The sequence below is a fragment of the Centruroides sculpturatus genome, unplaced genomic scaffold (assembly GCF_000671375.1).
Source record: "Centruroides sculpturatus isolate CEXI.00-Female unplaced genomic scaffold, Cexi_2.0 scaffold815, whole genome shotgun sequence".
Classification (NCBI taxonomy): Eukaryota; Metazoa; Arthropoda; class Arachnida; order Scorpiones; family Buthidae; genus Centruroides; species Centruroides sculpturatus.
This window is the reverse complement of record NW_019385019.1, coordinates 326,020-340,884: the sequence shown is the minus strand read 5'-3', so window position 1 is coordinate 340,884 and position 14,865 is coordinate 326,020. Positions and strand designations below refer to the sequence as shown.

Here is a 14,865-nt window from a genome sequence, read left to right as displayed (position 1 = left end):
ATTCGACAATTTTTTTTCTTATTTATAAATAAGAAAATATTTTAATGTATAGAATATTACTTAATTGAAAAGAAATAATAATATTTATAATAGAAAATATTTGAAATTCATCATCACTTTTTAATTAAAAAAAAAATGGCAAAAGTCCTTCCTTACTACATGGGGCGTTTTTATCTAATTTTGCTCTCTTAAGACACCTCTCTAGTAGACATGTCCTAAACACATATAAATTTTGAGGGCGACGCGTATAATAAGAGCTATAAGCGAAAACTCATCGGATTACTTAACGACTCTGCACAGTGGAAGCCACTGTTGCTTAACCTTGTTCACGTCGCGGAGTAGCACGTTGGACGGCGGACGCTTACAATTCGTGTCACGTGACCCGATTCCGACGTCACTCGATCACATACTAGTTATTGATACTATAGTGTGTTCAAAGAACTACCGTGAATCAATAACTAGTGACGTTAAAGAATCGGCGGCCTGCCGGCGGATCCCCTCCGGGAAGAGTCTGTTGGGAGCACGAATAATCGCGACCGCCGCCATGACGGTGCACATAAATATAAATTGGTAAAATTTTATCTATTAGCCTATTGTTATTAACTCATTTAATATGACCAGTAACACAATAATAAGTCATTTCTAATTACAAAATACATGCCATAATATATTATGATATATCACGTGACCGGACAGCACCAAGGAATGTCACGTGACAGTCTTCGTACGCCTCCGCCGTACAATGTGCCGCTCCACGACGAAAACAAGCTTAAGCAATGGCGGCTTCCACCGTGCAGAGTCGATAAGTAATCCGATGAGTTTTCGCTTATAGCTTTTATTATACGAGTCGCCCTTCAAAATTTTTATGTGTTTAGGACACGTCTACTAGAGAGGTGTCTTAAGAGAGCAAAATTAGAAAAAAACGCCCCCTGTAGTAAGGATAAACGTCTATCAAAAAAATAATAATAAAAATAAGAGAACACAAAAAAAACAATATAACAAATTAAAATTAATATTTAATTCTAAAATATTAATCAAAATAGATTACAAAATGGGAACATAAAATGCAGATGGTAAATGACAATTATATTTATGACGTCACAACAACAACAATCCAATAGAAAAATCTGTAAACTCAAGGCCAATCAGATTCATTTCTACTAGTTACGCAATACGACGCGCGTTAATTCGACGTGTGCAGGGAGAGAGTGTCGCCATTTGTAGAATTTCGTCTTTCAATCTAGTTAATAATACGGTTGGATAAGAGGTGTAAGTTACTTGATACGAAAAATTCTAGTCGTTTCTAATGCCTAATTATGTGGGTAAGTCATGTTTGTTTACTATTTTCATATATTTGTTAAATTAATAACTTTATTTCATATATTTGATTTACATAGCGTAAATGTGCAAATATAATAACTTAGAATACATTTGGACGTAATCAGCAACTCGTGAATATACTATTTTTACAAATAGTATACTAAATACTACGGGTTAAACAGTAGTAGATCCGTGGAAAGATCACGTGGACATCTCGATTGCCGCGAAATAGACACGTACAGCAATCGTATACACGTGTTTGAATGATACACAGTATATACATTTATTTATTTTAAACTTTTAAATCTTAAGTAACCTGTTAAATATATGAATATTTAGGTACCATTTTATAAATCATTTCTTCTACATACTGTTATGGTTGTCCTTATTTAATATAAGATAACACTGAATTTAATTAAGAATATATATTTTGATTATTCAAGAATAAAATATTTTTAAAAGCATAATAATAAAATTAATAAAAAATTGATTTGTTCTCATGTACAATTAGAAGGTTGTTATTAAATTATATATATATGTATCTTGTTTTTCAACTGTTAAGTAAACCTAAAATTATGTTGTTATGAAACAGATCAAATAATTACATAGTATTATTAACATACAATACATAATGTATATAATAATGAGATGTTTAGTGTATGAATATATAAGTAAAATGCAAGATTATAAATCACTTTAAATATTTTATTTACTACTAATTAAAATTGAGTTATTTCATTATAAAGAATAATCCAATATATAATTATAAATTTTATTAATTAATGAAACAATTAAATAGAAGAAATGCAATCTGTAATAATTCCAATTAATGATGAATTTTAAGCTGATAATTAATTTGAATGAATTTTCTATAGTGAAAAAATAATTATCCATTCTATGTATTTTTTAAAATAAATATTTTTAAACAATTGATTCTGTATAATCAAATACAAGAATGAAAGTTATTGAGACTAAATGATAATATAAAATTTATAATCTTAAAATATATACATTATGTACAGAAATATATGGTTTTATATATATTTTTTTGAAGATAATTTTGATCCATAAAAAGTTTTATTTACGTATTTCAAAAGTATAAATCTTATATTAACAGGAAAATGTTTTATGTAATTATTAGATTGTACTGAAAATTTAAATTAAAATTAATTAAATGAAATATTGCAAAAATAATGAAAATTAAATTTTTTTTTTTTTTTTTTTTTTTGTTACTAGTGGTATATATTTCATATAACATATAACCACTCACAACTTGGTAAACTTGATAAAAACAGTGACAGAAACCAAAAACCAGCAGAAAAAAAGTAACAGAGTTAACGTTTTTGTCTGTGTTAAATGGGCATCCTCCAGCTCATCCTCATTTTTTTAGTGCTGAGAATGCCCGTTTAACACAGGTGAAAATGTTAGCTCCGTTACTTTTTTCTGCTGATGCTTAGTTTCTGTCGCTGGTTTTATATATATTTAATATAATAAATCAATAAGAATAATTATTTTAATTTTAAAATTGTATGGAAAGTAATTAAAAATAGTTTTTTGTTACTCATGACTTTTGTTTTTTAATGAAAATATAATTTAAATAGATATATCAATACTAAATTTTTAATATTTGAATTGATTTTTAATTTTCTGTAATGTGTACAATTTTTATTTAGTGGCTAACTCTGTTTTTATAAGCAATAATTTCTTAAATGTAATTGAATTGAATATAAGTATAACTAATTTAAAAATAAATTATAAAATGAACATACAAAATGGCAAACAAAAAGATCATTAAAATTTTGAATTTTTAAGTATATATTTTATTTAAATAAATTTCTCTGTAATTTTTAAATAATTTTATTTAAAAAATTATATCTGGAAGTTGATTATATTTATCAAAAATTGTTATATTAGATACAATTTTATATGAAACGTTTTAAATAAACCATTTTTTAAGAATTCATATTAAAAATAAAATAGGTACAGCTTTTAATTAAATTATTATTTAGAGTTAATGTGAAAAAAAATTAAATTATATTAATGGCAGAGGATGGTTCAAGTAGCGCCAAAAATTTTTTTCTTTTTAAATAAATAATTTCTGGTAATCAAAATATGCAATTATAGTCAATTTAATTGACAATATAAAATGCTTAAATACTTTTAAAATTAAAAAAGTTATTGATCATAATTTTCAGAATTTTGTATTAATAGTAATTCTTATAATATACAATACATATAAAATCTTAAAAGAAGTCAAAGTAATAATTAGATTAATAAAACATGTTTAACTAAATAAACTATTAGATAGAATGTAATAATTATAATTAATCTTTATAGAATTCAACATTATCAGTGTTACAAAGCATTTCTTAATTATATACTTTTAATATTAATCAAAGTTTATTAGCATAAACATATAAGAAATATTATAACTGTATAATTAATTATAAAAGTTTCAGATTTTTAATTGTTCATTTAGAAATTTTAATAAAGAAATTTCTTCGTGCATTCATTTTTAGGTGATTGTAAAAGTGATTATTAAATATCAAAGAATCATTTAATCTAAATTGATAACTTATCAATTTTGGATGTTCAAAATAAATATTTAATTCCCATTTTAGTATTTTAACTGTAGCATTATACTCAAACGTATTATTAAAAAGGGAAGCATTTACTTCCATAAAAATGCTTTTTAATTTAAAAACAACTGTGCACCCCACATATTAAGAGATAAAAATAGCTTGTTCCTTGATGGTGTTAAGTTCAAATACATTAATACTTCCAAAAGTTTAAAGATAAGTTTCTGTTTATCTTTTTGATAGCAGTGATATGAAAATAAATAAGTTTTAAAAATTAACAGGGAACATTAGAGGATTTTTCTTTATTTAATTTGCTGGTTATCAATTTATACTTAAAAATTTAGATAATGAAAATAGTTTAGAGATGAAATAAATGATCATATAATGATTATTCATTATGAAATTATTATTTTATAATTTTTTTTCTCTCTGTGATGCTGTAATTTTATTGAAGCTGATTTTTATTTTCGTGATTCTTAGCTCGCGATTGTATTTATTCTATTCTACGTCATTGAATTCTGTTCTGATTCGGCTATTGTATAATTCGCGAATTGCGATTCGAAATCGGAAAAATTCGATAAACAGTGTTGATTCGTAAAAACGTAATATACTCAAAGACAGGAGACATAAATAAATTCTAGCTTTTATAGCGTTATAAAGTTATAACGTAAGCTGCAATTTTCTTTCGAGTTTGGGAATTAGAAGGTTATTCTGATCAGAATGTCTTTCGAACATGAAGGCAGCATGGATAAAGAACTGACAAATGTTATGTTAAATGAACAAGATAATTTAGAAATGTATATTTTGCAAACTGTGATGGATAGAGAGACGACGATGGCTGTAGATACTTTGTGGTGAGTTTTCTTAGCAAATACAGTATACATAAGCTCGAATACGTTGGACGCTTGTGACAGTGTATATAGGCGAAGACGTTAGTGCATTTTTTCACTTTTTGACATAATAAATTTTCAGCGTATACTACTATTTTTCCAGAAAAGTTCGGAGGATGTAGCACCATCTGTCCTCCCCCACAGCACGCTATCGAACAGCTGTTGGGGCTTTCTAGTCCACCCAATTGTTCTACGTCCGTCTCGACCCCCAGTCGCCCCCTTCGATATTAGCATGACTCAGCTGGTGCAAAAAGCAGATGGAAAAAGCTCGTCGGGAAAGAGAAGCAGATGGCGGATTGTTTGAAACAGTTCCGGACGTCCAGGTGGACAAATACGTAGACCCTTCTCCAAAGCAACATTTCCGAATCTGGAGGAAGCTTCGGAATCGTTCATTTCCCTTTTACTCTTCGTTTATATCCCTTTTTATATATCTGAAACGACATGAGGGAGATAGGCTGTGTTTATTTAAAATGCTCTCCCACACACGGTACGATTAAGCTCTTATATGCACGATATCCTGCCGCACGCTAATATTTTCTAAAATATTATTTGTGTATTTAGATAACTCTCTTCATTATCGGCAGCTGCAGAGTAGGAGTTATCACTTTTTTAAATGCTAAAATTATTGCCAAGTTTGTTTTTTTCCCCCAGTAGGATTTCTATCAAAAAAATAATTTGTTCGTATGAAAAGAAATATCATCAAAACAATTGTTTAATGCAATCATTTTATTTTTTAAAAAAACATAAATTTATAACATCATCGTGTTTTTTTTAAATCTAGAATTAATCGTGATTTGCTTTTTCAGTCTGCAGATGCAGGATAATTTGAGTGATGAAGACGAATCGGATGATTCAATAAGTCAATGCAGTCAAGTTTCTAAACAAAGCATGGGTAAAACTCAACCAAGAAAAATAATCAATAAAGGAAGATGGTCAAAAGAGGAGGTAGGAAATACTAAAATGAGAATCTAAGAGGATAAAAAAAAATTAACATTTCAAAATCTTCTATTGTCGAGAATTTAACACATAGGAAAATGATTCTCTCTGTTTCTATTCAGAGAAGTGTTTTCCCTCTTTCAGAAAATTTTCTTAACCGTAATCGGATCATCTTAAGCCGGATGAAAGTTGTGGTCTGTTACAGAAACTATCATCTTGTGGATATAGGGATCTAACAATAGAAACGACTTTTTTATATATCGCTTCATATTCAAAAATGTAATAACTTTTATTTTCATTTCTAGGATGAAAAGTTGAAGCATTTAGTAGAAATACATGGATCCTCAGATTGGATAACGATATCTGGTTATTTTGCGGATAGAACCGAAGTGCAGTGTCAACAGAGATGGCAAAAAGTCGTCAATCCCGATTTGGTCAAAGGACCATGGACTAAAGAGGTAAGTAAAACACCTGATTAGGAAAAAATCACTATCAAAAGATATCCTACGGGTATCAAATCATTAGTAACTTCCGGTCACCTGCCCTCAGGTAATACAGGTGAACCAAAAAAGTGGCATTTTTGGCGCCAATAAGAAATGAAAAATATAAAGTAATTAATTTAAATTAATGTATATGGCATTTTTTTTTTTATAATAGTTATACGATATTTTTTCCCCCAGTTTTGTCTTTATATTATTTGGCACTCTCTTCAGAATATTAACAAACTTCTCTAGGGATTCTAAACGAGTTTATTTTCTCATACGTACTGAGCATGGGAATATACTCGTAAGATCGGTTGAGAAATGAATGGATATAAAAAAAAAATTATAATAATATTTACGTCAAAGAACTACACCCAAGTAGAATAATAATTGGCATCCAGCATTGGAATGGTTGTGATTTCCGCTTTCCCATCTCGGGATGAATGAATTGGAACCGATTCGCGCTTCTCATCGATTGTATTACGTCACAAGGACACCACCCGTCCCTAATTGGAACGAAGTGAAACAATGTGCTTTTGTGGGAAACTCCCCAGCCGGAAGTTAGTCCGTCCGGTTTTAGTCTGCACGTGCGAGGGGAAGAAAGGCGTTAATAAGTCGCGATTGTAAATCCCAAGTAACACCACCTGCGTTGTTCTCGTTTTCAATCACACCGTCCGAAACTGTCCTCCCCACTTTTATTCGCCTTTTATATATAAAAATATTAACAATTTTTTAAATTTAATAATTCAGATTTAGTTCCGAATTCTTATTAAATTAAATCGTCGTTAAATCATTATTTATATTGAATTAAATAATACTTCCGTATGTCCTGTTTCCTTTTAAACTTTCTTTTTTATTATCAATACCTATATTGCTTTTTTCTGTGTGCAATCTATTCAATTACATTTATTATTTAAAAATTTTACCTTAAATTATGTATCAAACTGTTATTTAAAGAGTTGAGCTTTTTATTGGTATTGCTGATTATATATTCCATTCAAATATTAATAATTTAATTTTATTATTATATTANAAAATTTAATATAAATATCATTGAGTTGTGTATAACTATGAAGACATTTTACGCTTGTTTTTAGCTAATAACGCGATTTTTTTTATGCCAGTCGCATCCGGTGTCGCCGTCGGCTTTTTTAATTACATACTGCTAAATAAAGCTATAAATAATTGTTACTTATTCAAGTATGAGAGAAAGAAATGGGAAAAAAATTGTTTTGTAAAAAATTAATTTAAAATTTGTGAGTAGTATCCACAAAACCACTACTGAAAAATAATTAATTTTAAATAACATTTGATAATTAAATGGAATACAGTGGGTGATCGGTTAACGATTAACGAACTATTCCGACTGCGAACAAATTGGATAATGAACACTTTTGCAAAAGATTTTCGTTTGGACAACACTTCACAGAACAAACAGAAAAAGAAACGACATAAAATAGTGAATACCGATTGGTCTTCCCTTGTCTCCAGGTGACAATTCAAAACCTTTCGGAGCTCTAAAAACGGCATCGCCACTCGACCCAATGCCTATCAGATAGTATTACTCTGAATTTTGAAACTCTTCTTGTAATTCCGTCTTTTTGTTTATCTTTCTGTCAAATAATTTTTTATACACTGTCGGGCAGGTACTCAAGTTTTGAGTTGGTTTTTATTTATGAAAGATGAGAGTTTAACTGTCTTATCAGATATTTGTTCACATTTTATTACCAAATTTTGAATTTCATCCGGGCCTTGTATTTAAATAATATTTTGTGGGCTTGTTGATTTCTGTTCTCTGAATTTTTGTAAGTGCTTTTCTGAACTTTTTATTTAAAAAATAAACTGATAATATTATGGAGCCTAAAAAGAGGAGTGTCAAGAACTGTGCTCACCGTAGAAACAAGGTAAGAGATAATAGCCAAGGTAGAAAGTGGGCAAAAGATGTCTGATGTTGCTAGGCAGTATGGCTTAAACAGGTCTACAGTAGGCACAATCTTAGCTATGAAAGATATATCAAGAAGTCTCAAGCAGCTAAAGTTATAATGAAAATTACATCTGAGAAATAAAGAATGTTGAAGAGCTCATAATGGAACCTGAAACAGGCTGATGACAGAAGAATGCCAAGAACTCTCAAATGAATAACACCAAGAAACTCAGTGCGATGTGTTTTCTTTTGAAAAAGAGGAAAATGAAAGAGGACCAATGTTGACATCTGCTATTAAAGATCTTTTGAAAAAGTGTGAGGATGCCAGAACAACAGTCATCCAAATGGCTTGGGGATCCTTACAATTACAATGCTATTAATTACTTCAAAAAAATCCTGAAGAAGAGAGAAAAGCAATCGACATTGGACAGATTCTTTAACCCTCACAAATGGAAAAAACATGACTAATAAAAATGCAAGACAGTGTATATATGTATTTTTGTTATTACATATAAATAAATGTAGTAAGAAAATATATATTTTTTATTTCTTGGAGTATCCAGAATGAATTAATCGAATTCCCATAAAAACCTGTGGTAAATTGATAATCGGATAGCAAACAAAGTCTTGGAACAGATTATGTTCATTAACCGATCACCCACTGTATATTAAACTTATTATTAAAGTGAAATTAATTTAATTAAGATTCATGATTAGAAAATTAAATTAATTCAATTAAGTTTTGTGATCAGTATGGCCCATACCACTACTACTAATGTATGAGTTCTAAAAATGTCATAAAGTACTTATTAAAACACCTTTATGAAAAGATTAGGACAAACAAAACACAAATGAACAAACAGGTGATGATAGTAGAGGTTAAGGAGATAGTTAGTGGCTTAGGTAATACTATATATAAAAATTGCAGGATATTATTTAGATGTTGAGAGGAACCTTTCAGTCATGAGCCAGCTAAGAATTAACAGGGCAGGAATAAACTAAATAAGCTATCAAAATCAGGCATAATCTTGTAATAAGATTAGCTAAGTTTAATGAAGATTACTTTTATACAGGTTAATTGCTATTAGGGTTAATTAACATTATAGATTGGCAGTTGGATTGGTGGTACTTTGCTATAACATGGTCTTGGCAGAAGTAGTAGTCTATTGGAACAAACCTTCACTAATTATAGAATGCAGATTAGGATTTTCTATAAGGCTTTTACAGCAAATTATATACTGTATATATGAGTTACCAAAGCAAACAAAGATTATAAATGCAAATGATTTGAAAGAGCTGCAAAATAGTTGGAAGTCTGTGTTGGATAAAACAGCCTTTGAGAAAATCATTAGCAAACTCATACAAGAAACTAACTAATTTAATTAATAGTTAAGAAAGATTATCTTGGATATGTTTTACTAGTAAATCCTTTAATATCTCTGTTACAGGAAGATAATTAAAGAAGGGTAGGTGGACTTAGAAGCTTAGAAAACAGCATAATAAATGTCTTAAGTTTTTTTGTAACTTATAAGTTTGGTTATAATGTATCAATTTTTAAAAAACTTTTCAAATAATATACTGAATTCAAGCACAACTGTCATTTTCCTTGAGTATTTAAATTTTGCTCTGTATATTTTCACTTTTAAAAAAATATTTTCAAACATATATACTGTATTTGAATGTTCTATTCCATATAACATTGATTTAAAAAAAAGCATTCCATATTTTCTTTTCTTCTTATATAGCTATGTATTTGGCTATTAATCTAGGACTTATCACACACTTTTTTTTTAGGAAACTTGGCTTGGGTCCTTTTTTTTACTTTTTTTATTAAATTCCAAGTCAACTATGTACTGTACATTTCAGGTTTTGTTCCCTCTCTTCAGTTGGAGTAATACATTTAAAACAATAATGTGGAAGATGTCCGAAACTAATAGCCAAATACGTAGCTATATAAGAATAAAACATTTGATACTTGTTTATTTATTTTCCTTTTTGCAAAATAAGCTAATTTAAACTATTAATTAAATTATAATTAGATTAAAATAAACAATAAATAATTAATTTTATTATTTATTTATTGTTTATTTTAATCTAATAATAATTTAAAGAATGATAAAAATTAAATTTAGCTTTTAAGTAAATTAAAAATTAAAACAAACAGTAATAAATTTTATTATTTATTCCAATGTATAAAAAATAAATAAAAACAATGGGATCGGTTATTTATAAATTTTAATAAATTAAAAAGTCTAATTAATAACCATTGATGAGGCTGTAAAGTGAAATGCATATGGTGAAAAGTTTAATAAAGCAAGAGAAGATTGATTGTTAACTTCAATTCTTTCCACTTGTTTGCTTTGAGTTTCTTCGAAGTCGGGAAAAACTGAGTAATTTTTACTCGTTAGTTTAAAAGAGTACTTTAAGTATTTTTTTAGACTTTTTAATTTATTANATATGATAATTACTGCTTTTTAGCAATTAAAATAATGTAATTAACTATTAAGATTGTTTTGTTTTTTGAAACCGTGTCCTGTTTTATATTTGTGGCATAGTAAACACTAGTATTGTGTTTTTATTCCAAAGACACATGGCAAATTTTCCATCAAATACCTTTATTAGTTGAGTCTTTGGAATAAAAACACAATACTAGTGTTTACTACGCCACAAATATTAAGAATATTTTAAATGTAATAAGCTTAGAAACTGCTGTAATAGATCAAATAATAATAGTTTTTCACTGATTTATTAAGGCAGTCTTTGTGCCTTAATAGGTACAGAAAACAAAAATATTTGATTTCTGAACTATTGATCTTATCTTTTTAATTTAAATCTCAATGTTAGTTTAAACTTTTTAATAATTTGTTTCATTTATTGAAAGATTGTTGTTTTGTTTCTTTCCTCAATGACTTCTTTCTTTTATCTTTCTTCATTTTTTTTTTTTTTATTTATTTGAATGTATATATTGTTATCTAGACACTAATCAACTGATTAAATTTATTAAGAGCCGCCTGTTATCATTCTACCTCATTCCATCTATATAGAGGAAATAATCAAAGCCATAGAAGAGGAGCCAGAAATTATAATAAATGTCAGAAACAGAGAATTTACTGATACTAATCATTCTAGCAGAAACCAAACAACAATTAGAAATCACAGTTAACAAGGTTAATAGTGCTTACCTTGTGTATGGAATAAAAATAAACTGTAATAATACAAAAATAAATAGTGAAAATTAGATATAAATTAAGAATAATATGATGTAGATTGACATAAAACAATATAATGTAGAATTGCAACTAAATAAAAAAAGAGGTGATAAGCCTGTATGATAAAAGCTAAAAAAAGTAGACATAACAAAGCTGAATTCAGTAAAAATCAGTGTTAGGATTAGTAAATGTCTATCTGCAGATTCTGAACAATATCTTTGTTATGACTTCATAAATCTTAAGTTGTATTGTTCTGTGTGAATCCATTTATTCCTCATATAATCAAATGATGACTAGCAAAACTGATACTGTTGACTGGTTTTTTCCTTCTCTTCCTTTTCCTGAGTTTACGCCTATAGTAATTCTGAATCTCTCTTTCAAAAAATAATTGTTTTCTTAGGTAATGTGCAAAATTTCAGGTTTTTTTATAAAGGGTTTGCTGAAATATAAGCAATCAAAAAGTGCAAAAATCTCTAGAAAAACTGTATTTTCTTCATCCAGTACTGCAGACACTCATAGAGAAAAAACTATGTCTAGAAAGCTAGGATTTTAAACTTAAGTTTTTTTTTGTTATAGTGTATTATGGGTCACTGATAAACTGATGTGCAAAATCTTAATTTTTAGCCAAACCTCTGTTACTCTGAGTCTGAATTTTTTCCCTGAGCAATTTGAGTTAACCAGGTTCCACTGTATAATAAAATGCAACACAGAAAAGTGTGTCATGAAACAAGGGAGATAAAGTGGCAAAGGGGATTGGACAGTTCTTATTAATTTACAGGACTACATTACATCATTTGCCATATTTGTTTTAAAAATGCTGTGTTAGTTATTCAATATTATGAACTTAAGAGAATAATCTGTTGTAATCAATAATCTAACAGCAATAAAATTTTTTGAACATTTTAACTGTCCAGCCTCCTCATGATTACCTTTCATCCCCTCAATTTGAGGGCAGGTGTTAATGAACTAGTCTGATGAAAACCAAATGCATAAAATGACAAATAATTCTAACTTAAATGTTAGTTTTTAATTTACATTTTAATAATTCTGTTTTTGTAAGAGATAATTTTTTATTAAATTTTTTCCCAGTTCACTAATGTTTTATAAAATTGAGTAAATTTATTAAAGGACAGATTTAATAAATTTATATTTTCCTAAGTCATTATAGGATTTATTTTCTCCCCTCTTTATTGGTCCTGTAGTTTTAGTGTTATAGATTAACAACAGGATAAATTATTTTTATTTAATAAATGTTTTATTTTCATTATTCGCCAATTCTAAAGAGATATTTTTCTCTAATTAACAATTTTAACCAATTAAGATTTTTTTTGAAAAACTGAAAACACCAATTTATTTGAAAGATCATAAATTAAGAAAAGAAAAAGAAAATAAATTAATAAATATATACAAGTTAATCATTTTTTATAATCACTTTATTTGTTTATGATTTCTCATGTTATACACAATCTTTTAAAGGGGTTCAACTGATAAGAGTACCTTATTACCTTGAGTAATAACTGTATACTGGATACTCCAGTGTACTCAGGTAGAAAATCTAGTGTACCTGACATTTAGTACTAACTAGTATCAATACATCGGAGCTTCACAACTGCATGTACTGTCGTTTTATTATTGCTCTTCTGAATTATTCTCCTGATGCATACTTACTATTTCTGCAAATTTGAGAAGCTTTTATATATAGAGAAAACACAAATATGATTGTTTAATGTAGTGTTATGTGAATCAGTTTTCTTCCTTGTCCTCTTGTTTTTTCATATAAACTAGCTGGATACCACTGCTTTTTCCATGTGTGAAGAACAGTTTTAATTAGTTATGATAAGTGTCTCCTTTACAATTATTTGTTTAAAAAATTTTTAAATTTAGTGATATAGGATAGTAGTTCATATTGCCAACCACTTCCAGTTGTCAACCATGTAAGCTGATATTCATGCGTAATTAGTGCATACAAACAGGTTTAGACGAGCCATCTTTACAGGATGCATCATAAGGATCTTTACAGGATGCATCATAAGGATCTTTACAGGATGCATCATGATTCCATTCTCAATGGCGTGTAAGAATAACGGATTGCCTCACTCACAGGGATGGAAAAAATTAGCATAATTAATGCATTATTTAATTAATTTTCGTATTTAATGGGAAAAGGTTCAATCTGTTATAACAATAAAGTAAAATTTACTTAAATTATGTAACAACAAGGACATAATCTTAGTTAGGAGTATAAAAAGTTTTCATTAGAATATCAAATTTATTATAATTTAAGCTTATTATAATTAATTATTATCAGTAATTAAAATTTAATAAAATATTTATAATTATTGTTGTTTTTATGCAATTTAGGAAGATGAAATGGTTATGGATTTAGTAAAAAAATATGGTCCAAAAAAATGGACTCTAATAGCTAAGCATTTAAAAGGAAGAATAGGAAAACAGTGCCGGGAAAGGTGAGTTATAATGTTAAAAATAGAATTTTAAAGTTTTCTAGTAATGATAAAATGAGAAATAAAGTATTGATGAGAAGTTTACAGTAAATTTGGAAAACAAAGGTAATTATAAATGAAAATTAAAAAAAAGGTTGTTTGAAACTTGTTTGAAACCGAAAAAAGTATTGTTAATGGATGTGATTGACAATAAATTATTAGTGTTTATGTAAACACTAATAATTATAAACAGTATATAACACTATTAATACTATTTATTGTTACATATGTGAATTATAATGAAAACTAAGGAAATTTTGTTATGATTTACTATTAAACAATGAAAGTGAAACAGTGGTGATATTCTTTCAGCTTTGTTTTCGTATGAAGAATTTTTAATTTCTAAAAATAATGAATATAAAAAAATATTGATGCTTTAATATAACATTTGTAGTCAGAGATAACATTTGGAAAACATTAATAGAAGTTTTTATTTATGCCAGATGCATACAAAATATGTTAAATATATCAATTATGATGTGTTTAGGACCACTTCTTGATTTGATGATTTTAATAAATACAATTAGGAAAGAATTGTGATGTATATTCCATGGGAACTATTAAGAAACATTGTAACTGACATGCCTTATTAATTCATATTAATGTAAAAAAAATTTTATGCTAAAATAGAACTATAGGAAATTATTGTTAATTCGAAATCCTGTTAGATTGTAATTGAATTTTTGTCCTGGCCGGGGATATAGAGATTTACATGTTAAGAAATTTGGTTAGTTCGAAATATAGCAACTTCAAAATTTGAAGTGAAAATTCTGCCCAAACTGTGATATGCTTATGTTAACTCGTTAGTTTAGATCGAAGTGCTGCCATGCTATAAGAGAGCAATAGACTCTAATCTGGTCAATATGGCTTTGCTTTTACAATAACACATTTTCAGGTGTCACCTTATCCTTGAACCATCCTTTTTTCTCTTATCTTAAAATATGGCTTGTTTTTGGGATTGCAAGATTGGGCCATGAGTAGCAGATTGATATATTTGTAGGGCTCTAGGCTGCTACATTTGGAT

The 14,865-nt window shown here is 28.0% G+C and overlaps 1 protein-coding gene across 3 annotated transcripts in view; it reads left to right on the top strand.

Annotated features, from left to right (window-relative positions):
• Positions 1–1,150: 1,150 nt before the first annotated feature.
• LOC111633520 (transcriptional activator Myb-like) overlaps positions 1,151–14,865 on the top strand; it is a 43,052-nt gene continuing 29,337 nt past the window's right edge. For 2 of the 3 annotated variants that reach the window (XM_023378104.1, XM_023378103.1), the window contains exons 1-4: positions 4,422–4,753; positions 5,596–5,734; positions 6,031–6,183; positions 13,702–13,805. In XM_023378104.1, the coding sequence (XP_023233872.1) occupies positions 4,620–4,753; positions 5,596–5,734; positions 6,031–6,183; positions 13,702–13,805 (530 nt within the window). In that variant the 5' untranslated portion in view covers positions 4,422–4,619. Of the gene's footprint in view, positions 1,323–4,421; positions 4,754–5,595; positions 5,735–6,030; positions 6,184–13,701; positions 13,806–14,865 lie in introns of those variants that run through there. The other variant, XM_023378105.1, reaches the window with a different exon arrangement.